At 42.2% G+C, this 18,571-nt stretch overlaps 1 protein-coding gene across 1 annotated transcript in view; it reads right to left on the reverse strand.

Moving 5' to 3' along the window:
* LOC134205453 (scoloptoxin SSD14-like) overlaps nt 1-18,571 on the reverse strand; it is a 139,365-nt gene that overhangs the window by 41,447 nt on the left and 79,347 nt on the right. The window contains exon 2 of the mRNA XM_062680706.1: nt 11,961-12,767. Coding sequence (XP_062536690.1) covers nt 11,961-12,767 — 807 coding nt within the window. The remainder of the gene's footprint in view (nt 1-11,960; nt 12,768-18,571) is intronic.

The raw sequence follows: 18,571 nt of genomic DNA on the forward strand, positions 1-18,571 counted from the left end.
ACGTTAGTTATTGGAATGGCGCATTGGGAAAATATATTGGTCCTTCTCAGCCTCAGGACCAGCATTATCTGAATTTCTGGGTTGATTGCAAAAATGGACTATTTCGGTGGCATCAGCTTGCTAGCTCTTTTGCTGTTAGTGATTCAATCCATTCGAACAGACTAATTGCATCATCTCCCTACGACGCGTGCTTGTGATTCAACTTGTGACGCAACTTTCTGTCGTCGCCAAACGATTAAGTTTTAACCTTTAAAGAAAATTCATCTCGGATTAACCTTCTTTTGTATAAAATGGTAACCCGAAAAAACAATCGATTTCATTTCCAATGACTAACAAAACCAAATAATCGTACCACAAAATTTTACTTTCCGCCGACGACAGCCAAATCGATGAAGTTATGTGGAAAATTTCCTTTAGCTGCTTAAGTGTTTGAAACGGCGCATTATTAAAAATAAAGGATCTTTTCAGTCTTTGTCGACTAAACGGATCAATTCGAAAACAGCCAAATAGTTTGTTTGTCTGGGTGAAGATTTTTCTCAACGGTCAATACCTCTTCTTAGATAAATAGTTTAAGTCCAGAAAAGGACTGTGTGTAATTAATTCTTGATTTTATTTGAATCATTTGTTTGAGAAACTACATAAGTCCATTTTACACAATTTTGAGAAAACAACAAAAAACTGTTTTTGAACGAATTGGCACCGAACTTTCGATTTCTTCGATACAGACAGGGCCTGATTTTGGGGGGGGCCGGGGGGGGGCCATGGCCCCGGGCCCCCACATCAAATAGTTTCTGCTTCTCACACTTAATGTTGATGTTACCAAAAAAAATCGGATAGTTTAAATATCGAAATGGTTAGTTTTGTTTAACCGTGCATTCACCAATACTTCGAGAAGAATCGAGCGACTATTATACTTGTATTACCATGGTGTGTGTGACGTGTAGGTGTAAATAGTCAAAACACCGCTTCGATGTTATTCATAACTGTACTGTAGTTTACCAGTTGTCATCTGGACGTCACATTCGATCATCGTCGGCTTTCTCTTGCGCAAGAACGGAAGTGCATTGAACAAATGCTTCTTACGCGTTTATTTGTTCAACATCTTTTCTGAATTGTGTTGTGTTTGCCCGAACAAAAAAAATGAACGATCGTCACGTAGTACCCAGAAATTATAAAAGTGGAGCGGAGAAAAGAAAAATTCAGGATGAAAGAAGTAAGAAAGTGGAAGAAGTGCTTGCAAAAACACCAAAAATAAGTTCTTTTTTTACGACGAGTGTTGCTGGAGTAACAAGTGCTGACGAAACAGATTCAAGTGGCGTTAATGTCGGTGAGTTGGTGCTCAGTTCCACATCTTGTGACTCTGAAGTGTTTCCACTCAAAACGGATGTGAATGTTAATTCAAATTACGGAAATGATGTGGGAATGTGGTTTAAATTGAATGACGAAGAGGTTGATCACTGGATCGCAAAAGGACCTGATGAGCTGCATCATTGTGATGAGAAATTGTTCGAAAGTTTTTCAGTGAATCAGGAGAGGGGTGACGTTGCTGGCTTCAGAAAATGCACAAAATCTCTGTTTTACCGGAAGGTTCAAAATGAAATGGTTTTCAGAAACTGGCTTTGCTTCTCGCCGAGTAGGGGAAAACTTTACTGCTTTCTATGTGTTATTATGAGAGCTTCAGCGTCGAATTTTGCTAGTGATGGATTCTCTAATTGGAAGCGTGCACAAGAAAAAGTTAGTCTACACGAAACATCGAAAGCTCATCTGGAATCGTCCGTTTCCGTTTCTTCACGAGCGGGAAGGCTTGGTGTTGATAAAATGCTGAAACAAGAGGTAAGTTCAGCAATCCTATTGATATTTGATATTCATGATCAAATTATTATGATTATCACAGGAACTACAAAGTGCCAACTACTGGCGTGAAGTTATAAGGAGAGTTGTGAGTGCAATAACTTTTTTGGCACAACGTGGTCTAGCATTTCGGGGAGAAAATGAGCTGTTTGGTTCAGCAAGAAATGGAAATTATATGGGAATTCTTGAACTTATTGCCGAGTATGACCCGTTTTTGGCCCGTCATATTGAAACGCATGGCAATAAGAAAAGCGGACATGCTAACTATTTATCGTCTACTATTTGTGATGATATCATCGACATAATGGCTGACAAAGTTTTCGATGAAATTACTAGTAGGATCAAGCAAGCGAAATTTTATTCCATTTCAGTTGATTCCTCGCCGGATGAATCACATATTGATCAGTTAACGGTGGTAGTAAGATATTTGGAAGGAATCAGACCAGTCGAACGGTTCTTAACATTTATTCCACATTGTGGTCATGCTGGACAGCAGATGGCTGATGCTCTCCTTGAGTTTTTGCAAGCTCATAACATCGATTTCCAAAATTGTCGAGGACAGTCATATGACAATGCACCGAACATGTCAGGAAAATACAAAGGAATGCAGGCGTTAATTTTGCAGAAAAATCCATATGCGTTTTTTGTTCCATGCTGCGCCCATTCGTTGAATTTGATTGGAAAATCAGCAGCCAACATTTGTTCAACCGCTGTTGACTTTTTCAACTTTGTTCAAAATTTATTCACGTTCTTCACAAGTTCAACTAACCGATTCCGAATCTTGACTGAAAGATTATCGAAAACCGAACGGCAATATACTGTGAAAAACCTAAGTGACACACGCTGGTCTTGTCGAGCAGATGCAATAAAGGCTTTGCTTTACGGTTACACAGAAATCAAGAATACTCTACAAACAATCGCAGAGAATGTAGAAGAAAAAGATTTGGTGAAAAATGAAGCTAACTATCTCTACAATAAAATGTCACTTCTCGAGAACGCTATTTACACTCAGTTCTGGTACGACCTCCTAGAAAGATTCGATGCGACTAGCCAGTTTCTTCAAAATCCTGCTACAGCGTTGAAACCAGCCGTCAACTCAATATTAAGTTTGATTGAATACGTTGAAGCAAAACGAGGAAAGTATGATGAATATGAAGCAACAGGAAAATCAATGTCAGGAGCACAGAACTACCGTAATAACCGTTCGAGAACAAAGAACGTTCGACTCAACGTATCTGGTCGAAAACAACATGGTGAGGCTGTTCCGGAAATAACGCTTAAGGAAAAATTTAAGATGGATGCCTTCTATCCAGTAATTGATCAGCTCAAAATTTCTCTGGCAGAACGAGCGGGGGCGTACAAACAGGTAAATTAATATCGGTTTATTAACAATTAAAAATTTGTTTTGATTTGCGATTTATAATTTTGTGAAGGTATGCAATTTGTTCGAGTTTTGGTCGGATTTGGATGCGTCTCCTTCATCGCTTGAGGTTGGATCTCGAAAGTTGATTGAAGCTTATCCAGCGGATCTAGCTCCAGAACTGACTAACGAACTCATCCAGCTGTTGAATTTTGCGAAACAAAGTCAGAATTTACAGAAACAACCAATAGAGACATTTCTTTATGAGTTCATAATGAAAAACAACATGCGATCTACTTTCCCCAATTCAGAAGTTGCCCTACGGATTTATTTGAGCATAATGGTTTCTAATGCAAGTGGAGAAAGATCGTTTTCAAAAATGAAGTTCGTTAAAAATAGATTGCGGACGTCAATGACCAACGAAAAGTTAGTCAACTTAACTTTACTAAGCATTGAGAATGAGGTTTTGAAAGAAATAAATGTCGATCATATCATTGACTCATTCAAACAGAGAAATCATCGCAGAAAGCATTTTTGAGTAATCGGGGAGTGACGTATATTTTACGACTTCTGTAATTTCAATAAAACTTATCTGGATTTTAATAAATTTGTTACCCGAAAGAATCTAACATGTTTTATTATTTCCTGATTGGAGGCCCCCACAATTGTATGGCCCCTGGGCCCCCTCTACCGTAAATCCGGCCCTGGATACAGATCAATAGTTTTGGGCAAAACTCAACACCCTGGGACACTTCCCGTACAAAAACTGTAAGCAGTACTCCATAAATGCTCTTTAAAGGGCGTGGACATATGTAGTTTCTCAAACAAACGAAAAAAAATTTCATACATTCCTGAAAAAAAAATGTTTCGTTTTTTTTCCAGAGTACGTATTTTTGGAAGAGTATTCAGAATATATAAAAATCTCATTTTGGCCAAAAATGTTACATATGCAGTAGGGTGGCTCAAAAAACACTTTGTCAAATTTTTTGATGGGCCGCCCTTTTATTCGGTTCTATTTGATGCCCTTATGCTCTGGACAAAATTTCAGCAAAATCGGTCAACGTTTGGGCGGTGCTAAACTCGTTGGAAGTTGCTATGGAAAAATGTATCCAAATGGATCCAAAAATAGTGATTTGCAGTTGGAAGGCACAATTTGCGATCAAGAACCATGATACTCATTCAGTTCTTGTAGAATTAAATACAGAATGTTATGCTGAAAACCGCGAGAAGACTAGAGTTTATTACGCAAAGTTATTAGCATTTTAGTGCAGTGTTGTAGGGGTGAATTTATTTCTTTTCAAAGGTAAAAGAAACGAAATTTGCTCAAACCCCACTTCACAGAAATGCTAATAACTTAGCCGGGCAAACTCTAATCTTCTCGCGGTTTTCAGCATAACATTCTGTATTAAATTATTTATGATCTGAATGAGTATCATAGTTTTTTTTATCGTAAGTTGTGCCGTCCAACTGCAATTCACTGTTTTTGGATGTTTCTGTATGCATTTTTGCATATAAACTTCTAACGAGTTTAGCACCGTCCAAACGTTGATCGATTTGGCTGAAATTTTGTCCAGAGCATCAGGGCATCAAATAGAACCGAATAAGAGGGCGGCCCATCTAAAAAAATGAAAAAAGTTTTTCCCATACTAATTTGAGCCACCCTAATATGCAGTTTCTCAAACAAACGGTTCATTTATTGAACGGCTACTCAGTCGCAATTATTACAACGAGTTTTTTATTGACCCGACGTTTCGACTCGAGGATCGTCTTTTTCAAGGGGAAATATTTGTGTACTCTGTTTAGTATGTTTAGTCTAACTTGCACCGTCTGTTTGTCTTATTGTCCGTACATGACTTCGGAAGCACTGTTATCAATTTTCATTTTTTCAGTGAAATTACGATCCTTGCATTTTGAACAATTATATTGGATTGATGAGGGGTTGTCATTTGGATGTCCAGAGGCTGTTTGGTTTGGTTCTGTTCTGTTAAAACACATATTTCACAATTTTCATGTTCCAATCTCATAATAAAAATGTACATGTTTACAACTAGTCATCTTGTGGGTTTCTTTGTACTTCTAGTACATCAAGTACAACAAGTACAAAAATAATAATAATAAGTACAATCGTTTTGGTGCATGTTCACGCCGATAATGCGAATTGGACGATTTGTACTTTTTCATGTGAATATCGCTAGAATTCAACGTGGTGGGGCAGGATATGCCATTACTTTCCCTTTCAACAGGTAAAGTAACCGCATATCCTGTCCCATGATTTTTGACGTAGGACTTACGTCTTTCTTTACTATACTGGGTGTCTTTTAGATTTTTGGAAATCGAGAACGTTACGCTGGAAGAGAAGATTTCAAACGTTACTAGCGCCTTTATCTTTCGATGGATTTTTAAGATTCATATATCAATCGACTCAGACACTCTCTCTATATAATCAATCTCGTGTATTCCTAACACGGACATCAGAATACATTGCCACGTGCCTTCGGATCCACCGCAGGATTTACTTTGTGCATAAAAGAAGCAGTGCCTTCCGTGTACGAGTTATTACAGTTTGTGACAGCAGCGCGTACTGACGTGCTTTTCGCTCCCGCATTGTTTCTCGCATTTTTTTACCTACACAGCATGCAGTCGCCAGCGGGAGAGCTCCCAGTGGGTCTGCGAGTGTGCATGAAGGAAGAGGGCGCATTTTTTTTACCGTTCTATGCTTGATGATGGTCGGATGCAGTGGTGTCGGTTGCGATCGATACAATCGCCTCGCTCGGAGTTCACGGCTAGAGGCTGCGAGGGCAGCGGTGGTGGATGAAGAATAATAAAATTAGCCCAGAGAGATTTATTCTGCTCATCCAGGGAAAGTGATTGGTTTTATAATCTACAACTACAACAGTTCTGATTCCTTAGCAAATAATCAACCACACTATTGAATATAGAAATTGATTAAAAATAATTATTTTCATTCATTCGCAGCAGGCATTGGCAATTAAATGATACACATTCAGCAATGGTGTTAATATTAATTTCAAATTAGGAAATTCTGCCGTGTTACATGTAAATGTTTTAAAATAGTCCGCAAAAAATAATTTCCAGAAGAATATTTTTAAAAAACATTATTTTATACTTTGGTTCTTATTTTCTGAGAAATTATATTATTAAACTGAACTCAAAGTTTGGAACAAAAATATTAACAGTAGTTCGTGCAACTAGTTGCAAAAAGATGATTTTGCACGTACAAACGTTTATCCAACGAGGCTGTTAAAATTAAATCCTTTATCACTCAAAGACGAACTGTAAACCAGGTATTATGATCAGAAATTGCAAAAATAATTTCTAAAATCTAAAAAATTTCCTACATTTGTTTGAGTAAATAAGGGTTCAATAGTTAGAAACAATGCGATTCTAATTATATATTTAATTATTAGTTTTATTTCCAGAAGTTTTGAAAGAAACTAATAGCTAATCATTTTACATAGTATGAATGCTGTCGTTTCCAATATCAATACCTATACCAATCAAACCCCATGAATTCAAAAGATAAATTTAAATACGTTACGATTATTCAAGTCCTACGTCTACTCGCGGTTATGTTTGAAACATTACCCATTACTTTTTTTCGTAAAAATAAATAAAAATCACTCGAGTAATACAAGGCATAGTAAAGAATACATATTATTATATCACACTAGTGTGATTTTTTTAAAAAGCTTTTCAATCAAGCAACGCTGAAGAAAATGTTGATTTTATTCTAAACGATCGTTTCCTCGATTTGCTGCTTTTTCATATTGGACTGATATGCGGTTACAGACAGTCCAGTCATCATTGTTCGTGATCAGTGAGTTGATACTTATTTTTTTAGAATACTAAGATATCCTTTTAAGTCACCTTCGAAGAGATTTGAATCTTTTTTGATCTTTAAAGCTCTCTACTCTGCTTTCAATTGAATAAATTGATCCAATAATGTTGGGGGCAGCAGGGACTATGTCCAAGGGCTTGACGATCCCTCCCCAGGCCATCTGCGAGTTGTGGCGCCTGCCTAGGATGTTGTGGGGTTTAACAGTGGGCCCTGTTAAACCTCTATAAAAAGCTGCATGTATCCGCAAGTAGGCTCCGCCAAAGCGCACAAGCCCACGTCCTGGTATTAGGTGGGACGCTAAAAAGCCCTGACACGATGGCCCTCCGGCGAGACAGGAGGTTTGCGTAGGCGCAATAAGCCACTTGGAAAACCAATAATTACGAACAATATAAGAGATAATGCGACTCGATATAATCGGCAAAGACCTAGGCGACGAATAAAGGATCACGATTGGAAGCTTGGAACATGGAACTGCAAGTCGCTAGGTTTCGCAGGTTGCGACAGGATGATCTACGATGAATTACATCCCCGCAACTTCGACGTCGTGGCGCTGCAGGAGATTTGCTGGACAGGACAGAAAGTGTGGAAAAGTGGGCATCGAGCGGCTACCTTCTACCAAAGCTGAGGCACCACCAACGAGCTGGGAACCGGCTTCAGAGTGCTGGGCAAGATGCGCCAACGCGTGATTTGGTGGCAGCCAATCAACGCAAGGATGTGCAAGCTGAGGATTAAAGGCCGTTTCTTCAACTATAGCATCATCAACGTGCACTGCCCACACGAAAAGAGACCCGACGACGAGAAAGAAGCGTTCTACGCACAGCTGGAGCAGACATACGATGGATGCCCACTGCGGGACGTCAAAATCGTCATCGGTGACATGAACGCGCAGGTAGGAAGGGAGAAAATATATAGACCGGTCATCGGACCGGATAGTCTGCACACCGTATCGAATGACAACGGCCAACGATGCATAAACTTCGCAGCCTCCCGAGGAATGGTAGTCCGAAGCACCTTCTTTCCCCGCAAAAATATCCACAAGGCCACATGGAGATCACCTAACCAAGAAACGGAAAACCAAATCGACCACGTTCTAATCGACGGTAAATTCTTCTCCGACATCACGAACGTCCGCACTTACCGCAGTGCGAATATTTAATCCGACCACTACCCGGTTGCAGTATGCCTGCACTCAAAACTCTCGACGGTGTAGAACACGCGTCGAAGTCGAACGCCGCGGCTTAGTATTGGGCGGCTACAAGACGATAGACTAGCCCAAAAATACGCGCAGCAGCTGGAAGTGGCACTCCCAACGTAAGAGCAGCTAGGCGCAGCGTCTCTTGAAGATGGCTGGAGAGATATTCGATCCGCCATTGGTTGCACCGCAACCGCTGCACTTGGCACGGTGCCCCCGGATCAGAGAAACGACTGGTATGACGGCGAATGTGAGCAGTTAGTGGAAGAGAAGAATACAGCATGGGCGAGATTGCTGCAACACCGCACGAGGGCGAACGAGGCACGATATACACAGGCGCGGAACAGACAAAACTCGATTTTCTGGAGGAAAAAGCGTCAGCAGGAAGATCGAGACCGTCAAGAGACGGATCAACTGTACCGCGCTAATAACACACGAAAGTTCTATGAGATGTTGAACCGTTCACGTAAGGGCCACGTGCCACAGCCTGATATGTGTAAGGACATAAACGGGAACCTTCTTACGAACGAGCGTGAGGTGATCCAAAGGTGGCGGCAGCACTACGAAGAGCACCTGAATGGCGATGTGGCAGACGAAGATGGCGGTATGGTGATGGACCTGGGGGATCGCGCGCAGGACATAATTCTACCGGCTCCGGATCTCCAAGAAATCCAGGAGGAGATTGGCCGGCTGAAGAACAACAAAGCCCCTGGGGTTGACCAACTACCAGGAGAACTATTTAAACACGGTGGTGAGGCACTGGCTAGAGCGCTGCACTGGGTCATTACCAAGATTTGGGAGGAGGAAGTTTTGCCGCAGGAGTGGATGGAAGGTGTCGTGTGTCCCATCTACAAAAAGGGCGATAAGCTGGATTGTGGCAACTACCGCGCAATCACATTGCTGAACGCCGCCTACAAGGTACTCTCCCAAATTTTATGCCGTCGACTAACACCAATTGCAAGAGAGTTCGTGGGGCAGTACCAGGCGGGATTTATGGATGAACGCTCTACCACAGACCAGGTGTTCGCCATACGTCAGGTATTGCAGAAATGCCGCGAATACAACGTGCCCACACATCATCTATTCATCGACTTCAAAGCCGCATATGATACAATCGATCGGGACCAGCTATGGCAGCTAATGCATGAAAATGGATTTCCGGATAAACTGACACGGTTGATCAAAGCGACGATGGATCGGGTGATGTGCGTAGTTCGAGTTTCAGGGGCATTCTCGAGTCCCTTCGAAACCCGCAGAGGGTTACGGCAAGGTGATGGTCTTTCGTGTCTGCTATTGAACATCGCTTTGGAAGGGGTAATACGAAGAGCAAGAATTAACTCGAGTGGTACAATTTTCAATAAGTCCGTCCAGCTATTTGGCTTCGCCGACGACATAGATATTATGACACGTAACTTTGAGAAGATAGAGGAAGCCTACATCAGACTGAAGAGGGAAGCTAAGCGGATCAGGCTAGTCATCAACACGTCGAAGACGAAGTACATGATAGGAAGAGGTTCCAGAGAAGACAATGTGAACCACCCACCGCGAGTTTGCATCGGTGGTGACAAAATCGATGTGGTAGAAGAATTTGTGTAATTGGGCTCACTGGTGACTGCCGAAAATGATACCAGCAGAGAAATTCGGAGACGTATAGTGGCTGGAAATCGTACATACTTTGGACTCCGCAAGACGCTCCGATCGAATAGAGTTCGCCGCCGTACCAAACTGACAATCTACAAAACGCTCATTAGACCGGTAGTCCTCTACGGACACGAGAGCTGGACGATACTCGTGGAGGACCAACGCGCACTTGGAGTTTTCGAAAGGAATGTGCTGCGTACCATCAATGGTGGGGTGCAGATGGCAGACGGTACATTGAGGAGGCGAATGAAACACGAGTTGCATGAGCTGCTGGGAGAACCATCCATCGTTCACACCACAAAAATCGGACGACTGCGGTGGGACGGGCACGTAGCCAGAATGTCGGACAGTAACCCGGTGAAAATGGTTCTCGACAACGATCCGACGGGCACAAGAAGGCGAGGTGCGCAGCGGGCAAGGTGGATCGATCAGGTGGAAGATGACTTGCGGACCCTCCGTAGACTGCGTGGTTGGCAACGTGTAGCCATGGACCGAGTAGAATGGAGAAGACTCTTATATACCCCACAGGCCACTTCGGCCTTGGTCTGAATAAATAGTAATAATAATAATGGCTACCCGGCCATTCTTCCATAACTGGAAACGAATTGGCTGATGAGTTAGCTCGCACTGGAGCATCGCATGACTTCATTGGTCCTGAGCCAGCTATTCCAATATCCAAGTGTTGGATGAAGCTTTTGATTAACTTTTGGGCTGTCACTCAGCACAAATTGCATTGGATTTATTTTGATTTATGCCGCCAAACAAAGTTATATATCATGACGTCTTCTTCGGCAGCAGCAAGCTATTTAAATAATCTGTCTAACCAGAATTGAACTGTCTTACTATTCTGGTTCTGTTACTGAAACTAAGAAATTCATGGACGCAGATTTTCATAGTTGGCTGTTGAAAAGTATAAAGTTAGTTTTCAAATAATCTATTAACTATACAGCGTATGATCGCATATTTGAACAATCGACAATATGCGTCGTATGGAAAACTAAATAATTTTCTAAAAATCGTCAATAATAACAGAAAACGTTTGTCAGTTAAAATCTTCCACAGCGTTATTTACATTAGTTGTTGATTCAGTGGAAATTGATTGTAAAATTACTCTTTCAGGGCATACTGGCGATAGAATTCTACAGTGTTACTGTAACGCGGTCACTTTGCTCAATGATACGAAACAACTTGGTTTGGTGTTTTACTGGGTTTCTTGAACAAACTTTATGATTTCAGTTAGCCAGCTTTAAGAACTGACGATTTTGAAACGATTCCTATAAGCTTAACTCAAAATCTACAAGAATGCAAATGTTACATGTCATGGGCAGTATATTTGACCAATAAAACAATACCATTTTTCGCTCAAGTGTTCGTATAGCAAATTAAATTGGGTATACCCCGTTAGGCATAAAGACGTTAGGCATTAGTAAGTTAGGCATAATAGGCGTTAAGCATAAAATGACCCAAAGAACAGCCCATGCCATATAGAAGGCAGAATTGTGCCAAACGTCCGTTATGCCTAACATACATTATGCCTAACGTTGCGGACCCGATTATATTGACCACAAATCGTATCGGATATCTCTGATCCCCATAGCTGAGAATATCTTAAATGAAATGTACTCATAAATTGATATGAATTAATCCGTTTTCTTGCTGCGAGCAGAATATCACGTCAGTTATTTCCACTTGGTGTGGCCACAGAGCGGATTTCTCGCTTAACTTTTCAAAAGGACCTAAGTAACATTTTTTTCATGAATTAATTTGAATACTGCAATCAATAGCTTTCGTGTTGTTTTGTTGATTGCGCTATTAAAATTAATTCATGAAAAAAATGTTACTTAGGACCTTTTGAAAAGTTAAGCGAGATTTCTTTTAATATGTGTTCAAACTAAAAGCTTCGTAGGTGAAGTAGTAAGCATTAGTTCTGAAATGTGGCTGAATTAAAACCTATGTAGGGAATACCTGGGTTAACACTCTAGTCAAAGTTAAATTCAAGCTGATCATAATTTTGCTTATAAATGAATTATAAAAAATAACACAAAAGGTATACTTACTCGTAATTATAAAAATCATCTTCCGTCAGAATACTGCCAAATAGTTTGAGATCGCGCATCAGTTTAGGTAGCAGTGTACCATTTCGACTATAAAGAGCATCCGCTCCTTCCATTGCAATAATTTCTAAACTATCCGCTAGAGCAAGTCTTTTGATTCGATCACCTTCACGCCATGTTGCATTGGTTTCGGGGTTGATCAATATTTCACGTAGCGAGGGAATGCTGTATATTTTTTCTTGGCGTGGCTGAATTATCCGTTCCAGGTATCCGGACACTATGTGACCGTTCCTGCACAGGTCAATCGTAGGCTGAATCAGCGTTTTCCAGTCCAGTTTTCCATACTTTTGATGCATGGCCCAGTAGCCTTTGATCTCACCAGGAACTGCTACGGACAGACCTCCCTCAACGGCAGCATTGCTATTGTCGACGTACATATTCTTCGTGGCCGCAGCCGGTGCTGTTTCACGTGCGTCCAATGTGTGGACTGTTCTGGTGCTACGTTCGTAGATCGTAGCGAAAAAACCTCCACCGATACCGGCGCTTTGTGGGCAGGTGACCCCCTCACAGAACAATACTGCGATGGCTGCATCAACCGCGGTTCCATTCAGCATCAGGATGTCCGTACCGATCTGCGCACATTCTACACCGTTTGAAGTAACGGCAGCACCAGTCAGAGCCGACGGGTCATTCCTGACATCGATTATGTCTTCCTCTTTGAGACCAAAGTACAATCCTAATGTTAATGCAATTACTACGATGGCCGCGCATCCTGAAATTAGGAGCAGCTTCCGTTTGCTGATGTTTATTCTGAAAATGGTATTCAAAACATGTGTTTCAATGAAACGTACTTGAGCTAAAATTATGAATTGGAATGAAGGCCGCCCATTGAGAAAACTGATCGTCTATTCTAGAGGAGTTGAATGAAGGTAACGCCACATGCGAAGTTTATGATCAATTGCAAAAATATAATCAGTTTTTTTTCTCAGCATGTTGCCGCCTTCAATCGCATGGCTAGATGAATAAATACGTACACCACAAAAGCCACACCGCAATAACCATACAGACCGGACCGCAATGGGGAATGAAGCACATGATCTCTGATGTTTTGTGGATGATGTTGTGTCGTGTTCTGTCGACCGCTGCCGCTATTTCACTACAGACCGAAAGGCATTATATCACTTTTTTTTGGACAAATTGTGCACTGTGTTCAATACCCGGGTGTGAAGTACTTATTTTGCGTGTTTTTTGCTATTTTGTTTTATGTACATCGATGTTTCGGGATAATAAATGTTTTTGTTTCAAGGTTGTTAGTATCATATTGACTGTTATGATTAAGAGTTAGAAGCATTTCTCCATGTGCTATTTTGTTTTCAAAAATTTAGAGGTATCTATAATTCAAATAGGTATAAGATTTACAGTTTTCCACAATTAGTATTAGAATATTGACAACAGACATGTAATCCTGGCAATCCGTTGCACTTTGGAACACCCTTCCAAAATCAAATGTTTGCCATTCAAATGACCTTCATGTTAGATTCTATCCGACTTTGAGAAAGAGCATAATCAAACAGACGATAAACTATAGTCCGTATTTTAGGGATCCCGAAGATTGACCCATACTTCGGGATGCCTAAATACATCAACCAATCGTTACGCTTCATTAGGGTGACAATGTCTCGGAACAAAATAACATGTCCCAAAATCTCATCAGGTAAACAACTTCATAACCATTGGTAGTCTTTGGGTTGATAATCCTATACCTTCGCTAGAAATACTTTGCGAGAAGGCCGATCTCGCTTCACTGTGCAAGAAAAAAATTCTACGATAAAATATTATCACATTGCATAATAGTTACGTTCTTCTAGAATGAAACTATTCGGAACAAGTGGAACGTGCTGTGGATGTACTGAATTCCGAACGAATGCGAAACAGATCAATTGATGCGCCCGGCTACTCCTCCACCATCCACGCCCGTTGAATAATGCATTCTTTCCAACGCGCTAATGATGTTTGTAAACACAATGCGCTCGATGCACAATTCGAACGTGCGCCCAGCATACCCAACCTAGCATTGTTGTTACTCATTGCAGGTCAATGGAAGGAACAAGTCATCTTCCCTGCACCGCCCGGCCTGACGAGCAGCGGCGTTCTCATCATAAACGATTCGGTGCATACTGGATCGGTGAATTACCGGCGATGATGGCAGTTTTTATGAGATTGTTTATAATCATACACCACACGTATCAACCGACACATCAATCAAAACCGAATTATGTACATAACCATGACCGTGAATAGTGAACATAGAAACGAGCGGCAATAAATCTAACATGGTCGGGTAATGTCTTTCGATATTCAAGCACAGTTTTATAGATTCAAAATGGGAGTTAGATAAATATTCAAATGAACCAACCCAACTGTATCTTGTACATATTTGTTTATGGAATGATGCTATGACAATCACGTTGCAAAATTTTGAAAATAACAAGTCGAGTCGAGTACGAGACACTGAAGACGGCCTTATTGTTGATGTCGAAATACGTATCTGTCAAGATACAATTAAGTGGTGGAATTCAATGGGATTGTACAAACTCGTCTTATGACAAGTGAAGACATTCCACTAAAAAGCTCAAAATAATTTTCTTATCATTGAAAATAACATTTTTTTTCAAATTAAATTGTGCAAAAAATAATCAATCAGAAACCTTATGCATTATTTTTGAAAAGCGGTTCTCAACCTTTTTCTTGAGAGGTACTCCTTAGAACGTTTGCGAACACTGAGGCAAATCCGTCTTCCGATTTGCCTTTTACCAACGAAAACAAGCGCGGAACACCGAAGGATAATTCGCACGTTCACGCCACAAAAACAGAACACTGAATGATGTTGCAATTGCAAATGCATTTTTCAGACTCTTCTTCTCTTCTTCTTATTGGCATTACATCCCCACACTGGGACAGAGCCGCCTCGCAGCTTAGTGTTCATTAAGCACTTCCACAGTTATTAACTGCGAGGTTTCTAAGCCAGGATACCATTTTTGCATTCGTACATCATGAGGCTAGCAAGATGATACTTTTATGCCCAGGGAAGTCGAGACAATTTCCAATCCAAAAATTGCCTAGACCGGCACCGGGAATCGAACCCAGCCACCCTCAGCATGGTCTTGCTTTGTAGCCGCGCGTTTTACCGCACGGCTAAGGAGGGCTCACCCCCTATTTTTATCGCCGTAATGAAAATAAGCGTAACTAACAAGGTATATGAAAAACAGACTTGGAAATAATCGTGATATATGGCTCTCCATTATTCACATGGTTTCCTTCCAAAAAGTTGTTTCAAATTTTCGTTATTTCGCGACATATTAAGTCTATACATCATGCCTCTTGAAAGGAAGCTTCCGAGCATCTTGAAAGGAGATTCCTGGGCCTCTTGAAGTAGGCTTCCGAACCAGTTGAAAGAAAGCTTCCGAGTCTTTTGAAACGAGGCTTTCGAGACTTTTGAAAGGAGGTTTCCGTACCTCTTGTAGGAAGCTTCCGAACCAGTTGAAGGGAAGCTTTCGAGCCTTTTGAAGGGAAGTTCCCGAGACTCTTGAAAGGAGGCTTTCGAGTCTCTTGAAAAGAGGCTTCCGAGCCTCTTGAAAGAAAACTTCCGAGCCTCTTGAAAGGAGGCCTCCGAGCCTTTTGAAATGAGGTTTCCGCGCCTCTTGAAAAAGCCTTATGAAAGGTACTTTCGAGCCTTTTGAAAGAAGGCTTACGAGCCGCTTAGAAGGGGGCGTCCAAGCCTCTTGCAACGGAGCGACTATGTTAAGCTAAGCTTATGTTAAGGAGCGTCCGCTTATGTTAAGAAGCGTCCGAACCTTTAGATTCTAGTCCGAACCTTTATTATTTATTTATTTATTCAGACTAAGGCCGAAGTGGCCTGTGCGGTATATGAGAGTCTTCTCCATTCGGCTCGGTCAATGGCTACACGTCGCCAACCAGGCAGTCTACGGAGGGTCCGCAAGTCACCTTCCACCTGATCGATCCACCTTGTCCGCTGCGCACCTCGCCTTCTTGTGCCCGGTGGATCGTTTTCGAGAACCATTTTCACCGGGTTACTCTCCGTCATTCTGGTTACGTGCCCGGCCCACTACAGTCGTCCGATTTTCGCGGTGTGAACGATGGATAGTTCTCCCAGCAGCTCATGCAACTCGTGGTTCATTCGCCTCCTCCACGTACCGTCCGCCATCTGCACCCCACCATAGATGGTACGCAGCACTTTCCTTTCGAAAATTCCAAGTACGCGTTGGTCCTCCACGAGCATCGTCCAGATCTCGTGTCCGTAGAGGACTACCGGTCTAATGAGCGTTTTGTAGATTGCCAGTTTAATACGGCGGCGAACTCTATTCGATCGGAGCGTCTTGCGGAGTCCAAAGTACGTACGATTTCCAGCCACTATGCGTCTCCGAATTTCTCTGCTGATATCATTTCCGGCAGTGACCAGTGAGCCCAATTACACAAATTCTTCTACCACCTCGATTTTGTCACCACCGATGCAAACTCGCGGTGGGTGGTTCACATTGTCTTCTCTGGAACCTCTTCCTATCATGTACTTCGTCTTCGACGTGTTGATGACTAGTCCGATCCGCTTGGCTTCCCTCTTCAGTCTGATGTAGGCTTCCTCCATCTTCTCAAAGTTACGTGCCATAATATCAATGTCGTCGGCGAAGGCAAATAGCTGGACGGACTTTATGAAAATTTCACCACTCGTGTTAATCGCTGCTCTTCGTATTACCCCTTCCAAAGCGATGTTGAATAGCAGACACGACAGACCATCACCTTGCCGTAACCCTCTGCGGGTTTCGAAGGGACTCGAGAATGCCCCTGAAACTTGAACTACGCACATCACCCGATCCATCGTCGCTTTGATCAACCGTGTCAGTTTATCCGAAAATCCGTGTTCGTGCATTAGCTGCCATAGCTGGTCCCGATCGATTGTATCATATGCGGCTTTGAAGTCGATGAATAGATGATGTGTGGGCATGTTGTATTCGCGGCATTTCTGCAGTACTTGGCGAATGGCGAACACCTGGTCCGTAGTGGAGCGTTCGCCCATAAAACCCGCCTGATACTGCCCCACGAACTCCCTTGCAATTGGGGCTAGTCGACGGCATAAAATTTGGGAGAGTACCTTGTAGGCGGCGTTCAGCAATGTGATTGCGCGGTAGTTGCTACAATTCAGCTTATCGCCCTTTTTGTATATGATTTTGTAGATTTTGACGTCCCGCAGTAGGCATCCATCGTCTGTCTGCTCCAGGTGTGCGTAGAACGCTTCTTTCTCGTCTTCGGGTCTTCTTTTGTGTGGGCAGTGCACGTTGATGATGGTATAGTTGAAGAAACGGCCTTTAATCCTCAGCTTACACATCCTTGCGTTGATTGGCTGCCACCCAATCACACGATGGCGCATCTTACCCAGCACAAGCCGGTTCCCAGCTCGTAGGTGGTGCCACAGCTTTGGTAGAAGGTAGCCGCTCGATGCCCGCTTTTCCATACTTTCTGTCCTGTCCAGAAAACGTCGAAGTTGCGGGGATGTAATTCATCGTAGATCATCCTGTCGCAACCTGCGAAACCTAGTGACTTGCAGTTCCATGTTCCAAGCTTCCAATCGTGATCCTTCATTCGTCGCCTAGGTCTTTGCCGATTATATCGAGTCGCATTATCTCTTATATTATTCGTAATTATTGGTTTCCCAGGCGGCTTATTGGGCCTGCGAAAACCTCCTGCCTCGTCGGAGGGTCGTCGTGTCAGGGCTCTTTAGCGTCCCACCTAACACCAGGACTTGGACTTGTGCGCTTTGAGCGGCACACGGTCGCTTTGGTGGGGCCTACTTGCGGATACATGCAGCTTTTTATAGGAATTTAACAGGGCCCACTGTCAAACCCCACCACATCCTAGGCAAGCCCCACAACTCGCAGATGGCCTGGGGAGGGATAGTCAAGCCCTTCGACATAGTCCATGCTACCCCTGAACCTTTAGTACTCTCAATAAAGATTTCGCCAAACACGGGTAGTTAGGTAAGTTTATGACATGAGTGCTGGCGAAACATCTTCTAGGCAATTCTTGGAGTGATTCACGGAGAAACTCTTGGAGCAATTCCAGGAGGAATTCCTTAAGGGATTCCCGGAGGAATTCCTGGAAGGATTCCCGGAGGAATTTCCAGATACATTCCAGGCTTACTTGGAAGAGTTCCTGGAGTAAGTCGTGGAGAAATTCCTGAATGAACTCCCGGATGAGCTTTCGGGCGAATATCTGGAGGAATAACTCGAAGAATTGCCGGAGGAATTCTTTGAGGAAGAAATTATTAGAAGAATTTCTGAATACATTCATAAAGGAATTCCTACAGAAAGTCAATTTCGAATTCTGGAGAAATTCCCGGAAGAATTTATGTATGAGTTCATAAATGAAATCAGAAGAAAATTCCCAGAGAAGTTCTTAGTTGAATCTCCGGAGGTTAGAGTTGAACTTAATCCTAGAATTAAAAAAAAAACTTTTATAAAGACAAAAAAATCTCGGAGGAATTCCTGAAGAAAATTTCTGTCGTTTTCCTGCGAAACAAAGTTCGAAATTCGTGACTGTAG

This window comes from Armigeres subalbatus, chromosome 1 (assembly GCF_024139115.2).
Source record: "Armigeres subalbatus isolate Guangzhou_Male chromosome 1, GZ_Asu_2, whole genome shotgun sequence".
NCBI lineage: Eukaryota > Metazoa > Arthropoda > Insecta > Diptera > Culicidae > Armigeres > Armigeres subalbatus.